Raw genomic sequence first — 17694 nt, forward strand, 5'->3', positions numbered from 1 at the left:
GATATAGGCCACGAACAAACACTCTCCACCTTTCCCTATCCTGGGCTAGTCGCTTGATGTTACTCCACGTCTTCCCACTTTTCTGTACATCCATTTCCGTGACTCTTCTCCAGGTTCCACGAGGTCTTCCCCTTGATCTTTTACCCTGTGGGTTCCAATCTAACACTTTTCTTGTTATGCAGCTGCTTGACTTCCTGAGAGTGTGTCCAATCCATCGCCCATGTCTTCTTCCCACCTCATCTCTGACTGGGCTCTGTCTGGTTCTTCTTAATACTTCCTCGTTGGTGATCCTGTCTGTCCATTTGATCCTCAGTAGCTTCCTCAGGCACTTGTTTAAGAAAACCTGGATCCTCTCTATGCTCATATGGGATGCGTTCCAAGTCTCACATCCATACAACAAGACTGACTTCACATTTGAGTTTAAAATTCTAAAATTTGTTCTTAATGAGATATCCCTGGTCCTCCAAATCCTGTTCAAAGAAATAAATGCAATGATGTAATCTAATTTTAATCAGAGACTGCTTAGGAAAACTTAAATGTCGATAGTGTTAGATATCTGACAGACTGCATTTCTAAATATATCTTGGGCGACTGATGCCTTGAAAGGGAAGAAATTTGACAACCTACAAATTATTGTGAAGTCCCATGAGCGTCAGGATTTAAGGGATAATAATAATAATAATAATAATAATAGATAGCATTTGTATTACGCAAATCCCCGCTCAACAGCAGGCTCTATGCGCTTCACAAACTGTACTGTTACCCCAGCAGACCTGACAGCATTCAGAAACAACCTCAACTTCCTGGGAAGCATACAGTGCAAGCGGCCATTTATAGGCGCTAAAACACTAACATACTGACAAAATCTTTCACTGTCTATGGCCGGGTACCCATTCCCACCTGTGTGAAGTGTGGAAAATTTGGTTAAAGTGCCTTTCCCAAGGACACAACGTTGGACCCGCGGCTCGAACCCCCCGATACACAATAATAAATGACCTTTTTGACTTTAACCATAAGAGATATGATATTATGTTTCCTGCATTTTTGGTAGTGTAAATTGTGTTTAATTATGGAACCTCACACTTATGTATGAACAGTATGTCTTTCTTTAAGCTGACTGATTCAGCAGGATGTTAGTAGAGATTAGAGTCCTGACTGGAGCTTTTAGATGTCATTGACTTTAATTGTCATATAGCGTCACAGTTTTGTCATTGTGTGTATTAGATTCTATGTATCATGAGCCATAAGCTCAAACTTACACTGCATCTCACTGTCCCATTTCTCCCAGGCACAGCTTGACCAGGCAGAGGTAGTGGCCGAACGGTCAACTGGTGTAGAAAGAGGCTCCAGCTCTATCAGCAGCATCTCGAGCGTGTCCAGCGACCACCATCAGGACCTTCTGCACACAGTACTACTGGCTGACTCACGCCTCAAGGAGGTGAACGCCATGCTGCTGAAGCTGCGGCATAACTTTGACTCCTACCTTGACTCCCTCACTGATGAAGGCCAGCGGCAAGCAATTGTCTTGGCTGATTTCATTGAGGATGTTGGTCACAAATGTCAGGATATTCAGGACACTCTGAGAGACTCCCAGGATGGTCAGCCATCCTCTCCACCGTCACAAGATGGCGACTACAAACATGTGGTGACAGTCACTGCGCTGTCCGGGGGTAAGGCTATCATGGAGGAGTACAAGGGGTTGAAAGTGAAGTTTGACCAAGCAGTCGTGGAGTTGAGGAAAGTGAAGAAGGATTTTAGTGACCGTTCCGCTTCATATGAGTCCCTCCGTCAGGAGGATCGTAAACTGAAAGAAAAGGTGGCTGTTATGGAGGGGACATACAACCGGGAGCTTGTGCAACTCATCGCCCGTGTGGATGGGCTCAGTCACAAAATTGTCAATGTGCAGACACAGTCCACTGCTCCTTCGAGCTCTTCACTCCGGGATACATCTGCCACTGTGATCAAAGACATTGAGCAGCAGCTGCAAGATTTGGACAGCACAATTTCTTCCTTAGAGCAGCAGGCAGCCAGCCTGTCTCCAACTGTTGCCTCTTCATCTTCCAGCAGCTCCCTCAGTGGACAGCAGGATCTGTCCATCAAACTGGAGGCAGTCCGCTCTCAGCTGGAGGACACCAATACCAAACTCAAATCTCTTGGCTCATCTTTGTCTTCATCTTCCTCAGGCCTTGTCTCGAAAGTGGAGGCCTACAAGGGCAGGCTTGGTTCCTTGTCACAATCCCTGCAGTCTTCGTCTGTCTCCTCGAATAAGGCAACTGCTGTGAGTGTGCCGAACTCGGGCAGGGCCTCATCAGCATCTGAAAGTGGTGCAGCCTCTGCAGGTGTGAGCTCGTGTCTTCTGCAGATCAAGGAAAAGATTCAGGAGATTGGTGAGCAGTTGGACTCTCTGGAGGAGGACGGAGAAGACTCTGACAGTGATGAGGAGGACAGTGAACAAACGACAGTGGAGGACATTCGTGAGAAGCTGGCCAGCCTGACTGAGTTTGTGGAGCAACACTCAAAGATGTCCAGCTCAGACTGGGAACTGCTGAGACTTCTGACTCTGCATAAAGAGGTTATTCAGAATAGCAGAGAGCCCATGGAGACAGATTCAGTCAGTGATGAACACAAACTGAAGCTGTATGCAGACCGTCTTTCGTTAGAGGCTGTGATTCTCTCTGAGATGGCCCACATCTTACAAAGCAAAGATCATCTGGTGCCAGAGGACTCTGTGAGCCGGCAGATTGATGCTCTGAGCAGTCAGCTGTTGTCTTTGCACCACACACTGGACACAGAGATGAAGACCATGCACTTCGAAGACCCACAGGCTGATCTGCTAGCCTCTTATGCAGAACTTGTGGCAGAGAAGATCCTGGTGAATAGTCAGCTGTGTAGCAGCACGTTTGATCAGCGAACTCACATGGCAGTGTCAGGCGAGGCGCCTTCATCTACTGTTCAGCCTGTACTTTTGGCCACAGAGGCTATCCTCCGCTCTCAGGTCGACTCCTGTATCAACGGCAACTTTGACCGCTCTGCGGACGAGTTGTTGGTTCTTCCTACGCACCTCACATCACGTACCCTCATTCAAGGGGAGCTCACCTACGCTTTAGCCAGTCTGAAGGATCGTCTGGCAGCGCAGCCAGAGGTCTTGCAGCCAGGTCTGGCCAGCTATCAATTCATGTTGAATCGAGTTCTTGAGCGGCAGCAAAAGGTCATGGCCTCTATCGAGTGCTACGAGCGGCAACTGACACACTCCTTAGCTGTGATCATCTTCAAGGAGAGTGAGGAAATGACGATTGTTGAGGGCCCTGAAAGTGTTCTTGAGGCCATGTGCTCTGAACTCTCCACCATCATTGAAACACACATTCAGCGGTACAAGGAAAAGTGCCGCGCTGCCATGGATACGCATTCCGCACGTAAGTATGACATCATTGTCAACGAGCTCCGGTGTGTTCGAGAGGCCATGTTGGCCCAGATCAAGTCTCAGCATGAAGCGTATGCTCGAGATCCAAGCTCTGTACGAGACTCCAGCTTAGACATTCCAGTCCAGTCTCTGGACAGCACCATCAGCAAGTTTGGGGAGATTCTTTCCCTGAAGGCCGTTGCGAATGCCAGCTCAAACTTCCTCTCTGAGCTCCTGAAAATGGGCAGCTCCGTGTTGGAGGACCTTGAACTTGAGCCTGACTCAAGCAGTGATGACAGTTTGTGTGTGGAGAAAGGACTCAACAGTTTTGTGCTAGCTTTAAGCCAGGCTCTCCAGTCGGAAGCTTTGTCCAAAGAGACTTTGTCACGTCGCCTCACGGTGCCCTCTAGTCAGACCAGTGATGGGGACGAGACTGAAGGGGAGAGGGAGGGTTTTGTACTCCGTGTTCCAGACCTCTCTCACTACCCAGACCAGCTGGGGGCCCGAGCTGGCAGCCTGGTGCGGGAGTCTGTGTTCAGCGCCCAGCTCACGCTATCGTTGTTCAAGCAGAAGTTATTACACGCACGAGAGATGAGTCAGCTGAAGGCTCGGCGGCCGGTCAGAGTCCGGCCAGAACTCAACCCAGAGGAGAGTCACGACTCTGATGACACGCTTGACTTACAGACGGACTTCCAGGTGAGAAATGGAACATTGAAATATTAATAGCTCTGAGCTTTCTTTTTTTGTCAATGCTTTCCAGTGTCTACATTTAGCTGTTTCCATGAGGTCATCTTAAGTGTTTTTCTCTCTGTCCAATGAAAAGTTAATGGTTGCTGTGATGAGGTCTGCTCTTTCTTTTCTGTGTTTACTTTTTCCTAATCCTTTAAAAAATCAAATGTGGCCATTATTGTGCTGAGTTGACATAAATGAAAGCAGACTCTTTTATTTCCATCTACTGGAAGTGAATTTTACTTGTTCCTACAGAGGTTCCTATGAACCTGTTGATAAAGGAAGGATTCCACTAGTAGGTGATGATTGCTTCTCCTATTCTTAACAGCTCTCACTTTTTTCCAACATGACTTTGACGTCTGGGTGTCAATGTGCTTCTGTCACTAACGTCAAATCGAACATTCATTTACAAGCATTGGATATGCTGATTGTTACCTGGACTTCCTTCTCTTCCTTGCTTTCTGTACTCAGGTGCATCCTTTCAGACTGTAAACTTTTTTTACTGTACTTCTGTTGCTTCTGTCTGTCTTCTTGGTGCTTTCCCCTCTATAATGACAGTAATCTTTTTGTAGTGATCCTTTTTTAACTTGCACACAAATTTTTTAATTCAATAGCTTGTATGTTTTTTGTCTAGCTGGTGGATGGTGAGTAAAGAGTCTTTTTGTGTGATTTTCTCATTCAACATCTTTTTTCTGGTGGTTTGGCGCTTCGCCGTCGCATGCATAAGACCCAAGTTGGATTCCCATGTGGGGAGAACTTGTTATTGAATAGCTCAGACTTTCTGTTTGGATGTTGAACCCCCTCAGACAGAGTTGGCCCTTACAGGCAAGGCCCAAGCCCGTCTTCTAAATTATCTAAATTGTGATGATTGGGGCATAAAACACCAACATTAATGGATAAATATTATTGATGATGATGGTCAAACATGCTCACTAAACGTGCATGTGTTAAAGAGGTCAGTTGGTATGTGATCCAAGGTGGTCAGCCCCTCCTACTTATTTTCAACTGGGCTCTTACTCTATTCTGTTTTAGGAAAAATTTGATGGTTATTAGGCTTGCAGTATATGTGGATCATTGGAGGGTACCATCGGTAGGTCTTACTTCAACTTCTTTTCTTTCCATCTGTTGTTTCTATCAGTCTAAATTTTACTGTAATTGTGTTGATGTGCTTCTATTTTGTTAAATGAATGGGCTGACAATGTATTCTATCATTCGATTACAACAGTATAGTCCTACTGTTTTGAAAGTAAAGGTAAAATCTATATCTTAACAATCGTCAGAGATCACAGCCGACCATGTTCAGTTTCTGTGAGAAGAAGATCAACCCTAATGTTATCGCCATGATGACCTCGTGTCTGCATAATTGGTCAAGTCAGTTTTAAAGGAGTTGGTTGTCCAAATTTACTTTTACTATTTTGAACAACGCTACTACTTTCTTCCGTGTGCATCTGCTAGGCTTTGCTGAGCCCTCTAGAGGAAGTCCTGGAGAGCAAACACGAGGATGAGCTGGAGGTGCTGCAAGTGCTGGTTGGTCTGACCTCACAGCTCAAGGTCAATGTGTCAGAGAGCAAGGTCGCGCTGGAGGAGCAGGTGTGTCAGCTGGAGCAAAAGTTGCAACACGAGCTGGAGGTGGCCAGACAGAGGCACGACACACACCTGGAGGTCTTCAAACAGGTAATGGTGTTGTTCAGAGATAGAGGAGGGGTGGGGGTGATAGAGAGATAAATACAGACCTGCCACTCATCCCGATTTAATCGGGATATCCCGATTTTTTGCCCCAAATCTCAAGTATCCCGATTTTCCCGGTTTCGATCGCCAGTATCCTGACTTTTTGTCGTTGCGCCTTTTGCGTCTGATTCTTAGAAAAAAATATTAAAAGTTCTGCAATCTCTTTTGTTTGGAAGGACCGATTAGACTTTTTATCGGCAGGAACTTGAAACCCTATTTTCTAAAATGTCAATGTCGGATCTAGTAGATGACACAGGCACGTTATTTCAACTAAATTCTAAGAAGTATTGATTTTGAATTCCAACTGGTATGCACTCAAGATCTACTTTCGCTTTTATTACCCAGAATTCTCCGATGGTGGCCTGATTACTGTAACAATTTTATTGTATAGGCCTAAGAATAATCTATTTGTTGTTGTGCCGTTACTTTAAATGCAAGCTTAGTCTGAGTGCTGGTTTGTTGGGGCCCATCATGAAGACCTGTCAGTGGAACTTTGAAACGCTCGTTAGCATCATGTGACATGACCTCGTATGTGTGAGTAGCGCGTGTGTCGGGGACCGTTGGCTGTCAGGGTCAACAAAGTTCATTCAAACTGGTCACATTGGTAGAGGTGTTGTTCGGGACTTGACCTGTGGGGAAGGGGGCGTCCAGGTTGTTGGTTTTTTTACACTTACGCAAGTGTGTGCCGATATACATGTACTATGTACTAATTGAGGGGAAAAGAATAAGAAAAACAAATATGAACAACCTTGGCTCGATCTTTTTTAGGGGAAGGGGGGGGGGGGTGCCTTGAGTGTACATGCGATCAAAGTCAAACGTTGTTACTGTATGAAAACGCTGGCTTTTTGCATGGATGATTAGAGTTATGTGTACGCTATTTTCAAGACTACATGAAAGTTTCAGCATTACTGCAACCTGCGCTCCCCCAGTCTATCCAACTCCGACTCGAGTACAGATATGCTGTCTGTCAGTTTTCCCTCTATTTAGAGGCCCAAATGTGAACTTGTACCTGCAAAAGTTTTGTCCTGCATACTTGCCTCATAAAAGGGAACCAGGACCTTCCCCCCCCCAGTGCCCGTTATGACTGATTTGCTGTTGATCACGATTTTTTTCACCAGATTCTGATTTTTTAAACTCTAAAATCCTGATTTTTAGATTTCATAGAGTGGCAGGTCTGGAGAGAGAGAGAGAGAGAGAGAGAGAGAGAGAGAGAGATGTTTAAAATTTGAGGGGGGGAAGGAAGGAAGAGGGAGGAGAGAGCGTTTAGTTTCTTTTCTTCTTTAATAAATCTTCACCGAGAAAAGAGAAGAATGCATCAAACTTCTCGAAGATAAAGTTAAAGGTACATGTTGCACACAAGCATTAAGGATAGAGTGCTTCATTTCATCATAAGTTGTCTTAAATTTTGGCTCTCTGAAAGTACAGTCGAACCTGCCCTGACGGCCACCTCTATAAGACGGTCACCTGTACAAACGGCCACTTTCCATTTCCCCCCTTGCGTTTTTTCTATATAATCTAACTATGTAAAACGGGCACCTGTCCGCCGCGGCCACCTTATTTCAACACACAACCCCTATCACACTAAGCAATAACACCCGTCTAAGACGGCCACCTTAGTGACTCCATTTCGTTTAGTCATAAATTGTGCTTTCGCCCCTGGTGTTGTTGGCAAGCCGTCATAATTCAATCCCCTGTCGCTGTTGTTAGGTAGTCCCTCCAACCGATCATGTTGCGTAGGCCCCTCCTACTGTTGACCAATAGCTACCAATTTTCAGCTGCTGGTGAGGTAAGCGTGTGATCCCTCATAACCCATAAGCCCCGCCCAGAACTTAAACACAAATCGTAAGCGAGATGAGTGGTCACTGTTTACCCAGTCTGTAACAAAGTAACAAAGGACGTCAACTTGAACTTGTGACAGAAACGTCGCTCGTTCTCCGAGTGGTGGCGACACAGGAGTTTGTTTTTACTTCGCACTCGGTCTTCCTTGTCTGATACATTTCGTTTTATTGTCACCCTTTTGCGATTTCAACAAAATAAAAATTACAAACAAAATACAAACCACCACCACCACCACCAACAAAAACAACAATGCGGCTACTTTCAATTTGGACCTCTGATAGGAATAATTTGTTTTCTTCTTCTTGATCAGTCCTGCCTAAGACGGCCACCTGTCTTATACGGCCACTTTTCTCCTTGACAATGGGTGGCCATCTTACGCAGGTTTGACTGTATAGTTTATCTAAGGTAGAATGGCACTGAAAATGAATGTGCTTTGTTTAAAGTTCCTGGTAAATGGTTAAACAGAAGCTCCCCTTTATTTTAGTTGTACAGTTGTATTAATTCCAGTTATGTAGAATATTTTGAACTATCCATTTGTGTCACGACGTGGTGGAATCAGGCTCTCATCAATGTTTGGGCATATCGGGTTATTGGTACCATCTTAAAGCCTGTTCATTTGCCTTCCTTTTTGGTGAAAAAAATATCCATCTATGTTGAATAGAAGTCGAAATATTTGCGATTGAAGGAGATCAGTGTCGCCTGGTTTCAAAGGTAAAATTGTCGAGAAATGGCCGCCAACGGTTGGTAACTTCCATAGCCTGAGAGTCATTGGAAACCGAAAATTTACACATTGTGTGCCTTTAATCAATGTTTTTCTGTAAAATCTGCACACAAATGTGTTTTTAAATAGACATAAAAGGAGTTGAGCCAAAAAAAAGAAAATTTGAAGAAAATTGCCCTTCTGCCAAAAAAATGCCGATTTCTTTGATTTCATTATTTTGACGAGCGCCTGATTCCACCACAATGCCTCAGATTTATATTTGAAGAGTTTAGAAAACAGTTTAGATGTAATAGATTTTTTTCATTATTTAATTGTTTTCTCTAGTTTCTCCCAAAACAATTATATTTTCTTTCCAGTGAAACTTTGTCATTGTGTTTAATAAATCCTGTGTGTGCAATAAACTAGCAGGAATGTTTGGTTGTGCCTGCCATGGATTTTCTCTATTGCCCTGTATTTGCCCATGTTCTATATTCTCCATTGTCTTGTATTTGTCATACTTCTATATTCTCCATTGTCCTAGTTCTATACTCTCCATTTCCCTGTATTTGTCCTCCTTTTCCCTTTATCTGTCCTAGTTCTGAATCCTCCATTGTCCTGTATTTGTCCTAGTTCTGTATCCTCCATTGTCCTAGTTCTGTATCCTCCATTGTCCTAGTTCTGTATCCTCCATTGTCCTAGTTCTGTATCCTCCATTGCCCTGTATTTGTCCTAGTTCTGTATCCTCCATTGCCCTGTATTTGTCCTAGTTCTGTATCCTCCATTGTCCTGTATTTGTCCTAGTTCTGTATCCTCCATTGTCCTGTATTTGTCCTAGTTCTGTATCCTCCATTGCCCTGTATTTGTCCTAGTTCTGTATCCTCCATTGCCCTGTATTTGTCCTAGTTCTGTATCCTCCATTGTCCTGTATTTGTCCTAGTTCTGTATCCTCCATTGTCCTAGTTCTGTATCCTCCATTGTCCTAGTTCTGTATCCTCCATTGCCCTGTATTTGTCCTAGTTCTGTATCCTCCATTGTCCTGTATTTGTCCTAGTTCTGTATCCTCCATTGTCCTAGTTCTGTATCCTCCATTGTCCTAGTTCTGTGTCCTCCATTGGTCTAGCTCTCTATCCTCCATTGCCCTGTACTTGACCCTGTCTAGGAGTCTCACAAGCTTGAGAAGACCCTGGAGGAGCAGCAGCAGGACCGGGAGCACTACGAGGAGCGCAGCGTCCAGCTGGAGGAGGAGCTGACCAGCATGCAGCTGCAGCACGAGGAGGAGAAGGAAAGGGTCAAGCAGGACATTCTGACCGCAGTGCACGCCATACGCAACAACGACGAGAAGAGCGAGACACACCTCATAGAGAAGGTCTCCAAGCTCAGCAAGGAGATCGCCCTGCAGAAGCTCAGTTTCAGGGTGAGCTTCGATAAATTGTCGCGGAATGGGAGAGATTTTTTTTATACACAGTTCTCACTTATAGCATACGAATGTAGGAATGCAGTTGTGTGTTTGCACATTTGTGTGTCCACCTGCATATACTCATATTTAGAAATAACAGATCTTGTCATGTTTCATTGATGCTTTCTCGGAAGCTGAAAGTTTCAAAATGATAAAAGGATTTGCAGTGGTAATTATGTATTGGAAAAAATATCCTTTGAAATGGATATGCTCTATATAAATGCAATCCATTATCTAATTTTTTTTTCATTTCATAGGTTGCTTGCAATAGTTATGGCACTTTTACTCGCACATGGTCATATCACATTTTCTCTTTCTTATTGCCACTTACTTGATGCATTTTAAAATTATTTATCAGAAAACATTGGGAGCGCTGAAGAAAGAGGTGAACTCAAAAGAGAAAAGTTCACTGATCCAGAGCATTGAGGAACACATCAGCTCTATCTCACTCAGCGCAGAGGATGAGGTAAGCCTAGTTTGTCCAATTCTGGTGTGCCTTACATTTAGTCAAGAGCTGTTTTTTACTCTGTTGCTTAAATAAATACACGATGTTGTTGTAATTTGTGTCTGAATGAATTCAGTAACATTTCTTCCAAAGTCTGGTGGTAGAAGGTCTCTCTTTACATCTGCAGTCAACTTCTTCCATGCCTGGTATTACTGTTGTAATCTCTTCTTCTTGAAACAGTGCTTTTGTTGTGTTAACTTATCAATGAACTACCCAATTAAATTTTTTTTAAAAATTTGTATAGGAAGGAAGAAAGAATGTTGTTTTGATGTTGAGTCTGGTGCTTGGATAGTGCTACTCTCTGGTCCTGGGGACTCTCTATGTCATGGTGGCTGTCCACACACTTTAGAAGACTGTCACTTATTGTGGTGGGCAGTCGGTGGGCACTGTGATGTGGTCTTCCCTTCTTTGTTCATTTCAGTGATTCTGTTGTCCTAATGTGTTCTTTGCATATTGTTCCCTTCATTGTGCTGACTTGCCAAAGCCTTAAATCAATAGCAACAACCACAAAGACATAATTACATAGTGTTGATAATGTTAATCATTTTGAAACTGATCTGGTCTTCTTTGGTGCAGGTTCCAGACAGTGCTACTGACTGAAGTGTCTATAGGCCTTTCCCAAAGGGGAAATATTAACATGTTCTTATGCACAGCAGAATAGTAAATGGGCTGATATATCAGAGTCAAGCTCTTACTGTGCCGGAACAACATAGGGGGAACTGCTGCTTTTTCTTTCCTCATCCCTACTATCGTAATTTTTCCTCTACTTTTGTATGTTTGTCACTCTCTTGTGAACTGCTATTTCCTGGGTGCCTTGAAAGTCGAACTCCCCTCGCGGCGGTGCTACTGACTGAAGTGTCTTTAGGCCATTCCCAAAGGGGGGAACATATCTCGTTCAAGCATAAGCATAGTAGAATTGTAAATGGGCTGATTCATGTCACGCTCATAGCTGTGCCTGATCTACAACATGGAACTGCTGCTTTTTCTTTCCTGATCCTTACTATTGTCATTTTCCTCTACTTCTTTTGTATGTTTGTCACTCCCTTGTGACCTGCTATTTTGGGGTGCCTTGATAGTCGAAGCAGACCTTGTGCTGTTGAAGCTAGAGAAGTGAGCAGTCTAAGTTGATTCCCTGTAAAGATTTCTCTGTTGACGCCCGCCCCTTGGCGTTCATATGACCTTATGCAGTTGCGAGCGCCGTAAAACCCTCTACTATTTTTTTAAAAAAATGTTTTAAAATGAAAGGCGAATGAAGCAGACTGTGCTGTTGAGGCCAGAGGGATGAGCTGAGTAAGCCTGAAACCCTGTTTGGACTTCTCTGTTGAAATCCACACTTTGACGCTCTTATGAACTTATGCAGTTGTGAACACCGTAAAAACCTTACTTATACTAAACTTTGAAATTGATCTGGTCTTCTTTGATGCAGGAGGAAGAGTACCAGCCCCCGCTTCCGACCCAGCCTCCCCCAGAAGTTCCCCATGGAGCAGTGAGCACCCTAGAGGAGCACTCGGTCGAAGTCCAAGAGGTGAGCATTTTTTTCTTAAATGTTCAGCCTTACGGCCCCAGTCAAATATATTTCCAATTTCCCTCACTTGTGTTGTTTCTGAAATAAGCTGAGTTTATTCAAAGCTTAAAGGGTGGATACAACCAGTGTGTATTCCATTTTCTACTGTTCCATATGAAAGAGATTTGACTAAACAGGGGAGGTGGAGGGATGTGTAAACTTTGCGTTGATGCACTCAAGTAAGACATTTCTTTCATCATAAGGAGCAATATCTATGTACTTTTGATGATGAGGGTTAAGTCCACAGACACTGTTTCTCTCTCTACAGAAAATCTCAATGGGTATTTGACCTATAGTCTCCTCAGTCACATGTTTGGTCTTTGGTCTTTTGAACAACTTGTTGTTTTCATCAAAACCATCCATTTGTGATTGTCTGTCTGTAACATTAACAAATAGTCAAAATTATCTGTCTAAGTTGTGTGTCTGTTGTGCCTCTCTCAGCCCTCCAAACTGGACTTGTCTCATCATGAGCAGGAAGTTGAGCAGTTGAGAAAGGAGAAGGAGGAGGCTCTGGCTGAGGAGATGAGAAACACAAAAGCTGGTGAGTCACGATCCTTATGCTCGCAGAACTTTTGTACTTGTTATATACACGTGTACACATGAATGCACACGCACACATAAATGTGCGTGTACTGTCATTTACACAAATGCACATTTGCAAATGAGCATGCACACATTCATGCTCACCTGTATGTACATAAGTGCAAGCATACTTGTGTATACACCGACTCGCACACATGGACACACTCATCTACACCATTGAAAACAAGATGATAAAGTATTACGGGTCAAGTCACTTTTAAAAATAGTTTTTAATTATCTTAATCCATATGTTTTGTCTAGGAAATAATGCTCTAGTCATCTTTCTTATCGATATTACTTCTACGATTATTTTTATTGTTCATTTTTATCATCTTCATCAATATTTTCATCATTAATAATAATTATAGTTATTTTCCTCAGTGTAATCATTGTTTTCACTTTTTAAGGATTTAACTAGAAATGATGTTCGATTGACAACATCATCATTGTCTTTTTGCTTAACTAAAAAATTACTGCTATTGTTGTTATAACCGTGTTGCTGTGTTCATCAACAGCTTTACTACAATTCGTTATTGTGTTTATTTTCTAACTTCATTGTGAGTATTGGCATCATTGTTATCATCATCATCCTAACCACCGCTGTAACTGCTGGCTGTCCCCAGCACTGGATGCCATGCGGAAGGCGTACGAGGAGGAGCTGGGTCAGGAGAAGGCCAAGTACAAGGAGGCTCTGGTCACTATGTACACAGAGGAATATGTCACCGAGATACGCCTCCGGCATCAGTAAGTGTGTGTGTGTGTCTGTCTGTGTGTCTCTCTCTCTCTCTCTCTCTCTCTCTCTCTCTCCCTCCCTCCCTCCCTCCCTCTCTCGTTGAGTTGCCAGAAGAGTGCGGATAGCCAACTTGGGATAAATTTTGACCTTCCACACTATTCCTATGTGGCGACACAGTGTTTTTCGATTCGGCTTCAACTTTTTTTGGTCTTTTTCGAAGAATCAAAGAATGTATATAGTGTTTATATGTAAAAAAATGTATGAGCTGACAACATGAAAATATACTGGTGAGTGGCAATTTTTTTGTTACGTTTTGTCCTGTCCCTTTTTTGGATCAAATGTCTCTGTTTTTGGCTCTAGGAGTCCCTAATTCAGGAAAAGTGGATTAGGCAGGCCTGGTCTCTCTCTCTCTCTCTCTCTCTCTCTCTCTCTCTCTCTCTCTCTCTCTCTCTTTCTCTCTCTCTCTCTCTTCTCTCTGTCTTTCCTCTCTCCCTCCCCCTCCCTCCTTTCTTCCCTCCCCACCTCTCTTTCTCTTTCTCTCTCTCCCCTCCCTCCCTCTTTCCCTCCTTCCCTCCCTCCCTCCCTCCCTCCCTCCCTCTCTCTCTCTCACTTTCTCTCTCTCTCAGAAGGAGGAACTTGTCACGATGTATGGTTACGCCTCGAAGATGCAGGTCAAGCATCTGTGAATGGGTGCATGTGCATGATGGTATTTTGCTCTGTTTGAGCTGGCAGTCAGTGTGTAGTTTTCATTATCTTGTGACTTTCACATAATGAGTTTTTTGTTCTGAATTCAGTTGTTTCATACTTCAGGTGAGAGTGCTTTCTAAAAGACACTTACAACTTTTAGTGAACTTCACAAAAAGGAAAATATTCTTAATTGTAAGTGCTGTGAGAGTTGTTACATCTTTCTGAAAGGTAGAGCAATCCATAATCTCCCAACTTAGTACACAATCCCTCAATCAACATCTCAACCGAATTGGTGTAAAGCAGTCTGCTGCCTGCCCACTATATGACTACCCCTCAGAGACAGTGGTACATCACCTGTTCTTCTTTACAAAACAAACTAATTTGAGGGGATGTTTTCTTCCACACATCTAACTGCCTCTACTCCTCAAGACAACAATTAGAACAGACATGCAGCTATTACAGAATGGAATCATGCAGAACTGTTAACGCTCAGATGCTATTGGATTGCTAACAACAACAACAACAACATCTTTCTGAAACAGCCGACATATTAATTGAGAACGTTGTTGAAATTTTTTTTAAAGGAATTAGTTTTAGAGTAGAAATAAAATGCAATCTCATTTCGACTGCTCTGTGTAAGACTCCTTCATAAATATTTTTCTTACTAGTATATGGTGTATTCTTACACTAAGCAGTCCATCTGTAGTTTGTAATACTCAGTAGGGGTTTAATCTGAAAGCGATCTGATCTCATCACTTTTTTTGTGTGCTGCAGGGAGGATGAGGAGAAGATGAGTGAAGAGCTGCAGAAGCTGAACATGCACTACTCGAGCAAGTGTGAGGACTACAAGCTGCTGGAGATGAAGCTGCAGCAGACCAAGCAGGACTTTGAGAGCCACATCAACCAGCTTATCTCCAGGTGGGGGCTCCATGCTATACTCACTTCACTTCAGAATAAACTTGGAGTAGATAATTACTTTTCACATGAAATGTCATTGCCTCTTGCTCCAACTTGTCCATAGCGTGAAGTTACTGAATGAACCAGTGGAAGATGGTCCCCAAAAGTTTTTGTTTTTCCTGTTTTAACTGTAAATATGTGTTTTTAGTTAACTGTCAGTTTTTTAGTTCTTTGTTTTTGAATAACTTGGAGACAGATGTGCATATTATGTTTCAGTTAGACATTTGGATGCCTTGTAACAATACAAAAAAAGCCAAACTGTCGGTTAACTTAAAATCTTCCTGGTCTATGTAATCTTACAGACTTTGATGCCAATGCAAAGATGGTGGGACAATATCGTGCTATCAAGACACTCTATGTTGTTTAGGTTAGAATTAATCAATCTCACCCCTGGACAAACAGTCACATCTTTGCACTTATATAATCTCCGCTACAATATGATGAATACCCTCTTTCTTTTGCTCTCTCACTCTGAGAAATGTTTCACTTTACACTGTCTATCTCTGTTTCTCTCTCTTTGTCTCTATGTCTCTGTCTCTCTCTTTTCCTCTCTCTTGTCTCTCTGTCTCCCTCTGTTTCTCTCCAGTCTTTTTCTCTTTTTCCTCCTTATCTTTCTCTCTGTCTCTGAATGCCCTTGACTCTGTTCCATCTCTCTCCAGCAATGACCATCTGGAAGAGATGCTGAACCGTGAGATTGACAGCCTGAAGGACTTCATCAAGAACAAGCCGTCCACCACCAGCATGACCACGGGCTCCGCCACCATCGAAGAGGAGCTCTACGACGCAAAGGTGTGTTGGTCCCTCAAAATTCTGCAGATCAAGGACAGATAGTATGAGTTTTGCTCCATTTTCAGCACAACAAGGTTTCTTGAAGGGCATGACCTCAAGATTTGAATGTTTGTACCTGGTGTTCTAGTGAGGTCTGCTGCTTCTCCTCATTTCTATGGTTACCATTGTCCTTACCTGTTCTGGACGTGATGTTTCGGTTACTTGTCTTAAACTTTGACTCAGAAATGATATTTCTTACATCGCTACCTCAGAATTACAAAGTTGTATCTGACAATTTTGGCTGTTTTAATTTACTGAGACCATGAGGTCAAAAACCAAATGTTCAATCAGCTCCATCAAAACCATAAGATTAATCGGAGTCATCATCAAATTCAACTTACAATTTCAAATTCAAAGTATTGCATTTAAAAAAGCTTGACCTGATGCAAAACTAGTACTGAATAGATAGAACTTGGTAATTCTGAGGTAGTGAGATGTTGACATTTGTAAATATGCTTTCCATCATCTGAAGATTTTTTTCTTTGGCTACGGGAATGCTGGTTGTCTCAAGAATTTTTATATAGCTTTTGTTGACTGACGGTAGACGGAATTGTGTTTGGGATGTATTTCTTTTAAAATAACTGAACACTTTAGAAACATTGCATCTATATGTCGTAGTGGATCAGACTGTTGAGCCCATATGTCATATTCTCTCTGTTTTGTGCCAACAGATAATGGTGAGGGTGAAGGACGCTGAGCTTCAGAAACTGCGCTCTCAGGTGAAGAACTTGGAGAACAGCTTACACAGGACTACAGAGGTAAACTCTCCATTTTTGCCCTTTCTCTCATTTTGTTTTTGTGTTTACGTTCATGGCTACACAGGTAATTAAATTTCAAACACTTGTTTTGTTGCTGTTATTTGAGAATGCAGAAAAGACAACTTTCCTGTCACTTTTGTTGGTATTTCATAGGTATTTCTGGTTTTTGTGCATATTTCGACAATAAAACAGCTTTCCCTGGATATCTGGCAACTGAGTGTTACCTAGCATTTCGTGACTCATATGATGTCATTATGATCTGATGAGTTTAAACCATGTGACTACCATTAGTTCATAAGGATGCTGTTCAAACATCATTAGAGACCTCCAGGTCTTATTTCATTTTTAGAAAGGGGAAATCTTATCTTGGTGTAAACTTTTTTCTTAATGATGTAAATAAATTGTTGGTTTTTCACTCATTTTTTTGTTGAACAATCCTGTTACCATCTGTATATTCTATACAATTGGATTTGGGGAGTTTTTTTGCTTGTTAATCTATTCTCTTTTATTTTCAAATGAACTACTTCATTTTTTCAAAGACCATTTTTCTACTAAGTAAAATTTCTCCTGTCCAAATTAATTTAGGAAATTTCAACCTAAATTGTGTATGCTTGGATATACCAGTGAAAAAGTGGCACTTATAGCTTGTCATTTTCTTCTCTCAGAATCCATTTTATTGTTTGTTTACAATGACCAAGCAAGCAAGTTGCACCTTGTTTTAGCATCCTCTAGAATCTCCATGAGGGGAAGTAACTGTTTTAATGTGCAGATGTTTTGTGTGTTGTTGTGTTCAGGAGCAGAGACAGACGATGACGCAGTACATGCAGTCTCTGAAAACATCGGGAGAGATGAAGAAACAATTCCAGGAAGAGATCAATCAGCTGACGGAGAAACTCAACAAAGTGCTGGGCAGTCAGGGACTTAAAGCAAACATCCGCCGAAGTGAGTGAACCTAGTATAGGGGGAAACAGGCAGATTCTGAAAGTGGAGACAAGTGGGTGTATTTGTGTGTGGGCATCTGTTAATATATATTAAGTGTTCTCTTGTGTTTGTGTCTGTGTGCTCATATGTGTGCGTGGAAGCTCGTGGTGTAAGTCTGATTGTGTGTATATTTATCCGTGTGTACTTGTGTGGGCAGCAAAATGACTCAGACTGATTTAAGTCTGGCTGTATGCGGTTATTTTGTGAGGGATGAGGGGAACAAATTGACTCTGTTCTTCTCAGTCTT

At 42.5% G+C, this 17694-nt stretch overlaps 1 protein-coding gene across 5 annotated transcripts in view; it reads left to right on the forward strand.

Annotated features, from left to right (window-relative positions):
* Positions 1 to 17694, forward strand: part of LOC101851475 (golgin subfamily A member 4) — a 127368-nt gene that overhangs the window by 100258 nt on the left and 9416 nt on the right. For all 5 annotated transcript variants that reach the window (XM_005092280.3, XM_013079203.2, XM_005092281.3 and 2 more), the window contains 11 exons: positions 1289 to 4096; positions 5585 to 5803; positions 9556 to 9810; positions 10211 to 10318; positions 11784 to 11882; positions 12363 to 12462; positions 13127 to 13247; positions 14698 to 14841; positions 15540 to 15669; positions 16380 to 16466; positions 17261 to 17408. In XM_005092280.3, coding sequence (XP_005092337.1) covers positions 1289 to 4096; positions 5585 to 5803; positions 9556 to 9810; positions 10211 to 10318; positions 11784 to 11882; positions 12363 to 12462; positions 13127 to 13247; positions 14698 to 14841; positions 15540 to 15669; positions 16380 to 16466; positions 17261 to 17408 — 4219 coding nt within the window. The remainder of the gene's footprint in view (positions 1 to 1288; positions 4097 to 5584; positions 5804 to 9555; positions 9811 to 10210; positions 10319 to 11783; positions 11883 to 12362; positions 12463 to 13126; positions 13248 to 14697; positions 14842 to 15539; positions 15670 to 16379; positions 16467 to 17260; positions 17409 to 17694) is intronic.

The sequence above is a fragment of the Aplysia californica genome, unplaced genomic scaffold, assembly GCF_000002075.1.
Source record: "Aplysia californica isolate F4 #8 unplaced genomic scaffold, AplCal3.0 scaffold00043, whole genome shotgun sequence".
Taxonomy (NCBI): domain Eukaryota; kingdom Metazoa; phylum Mollusca; class Gastropoda; order Aplysiida; family Aplysiidae; genus Aplysia; species Aplysia californica.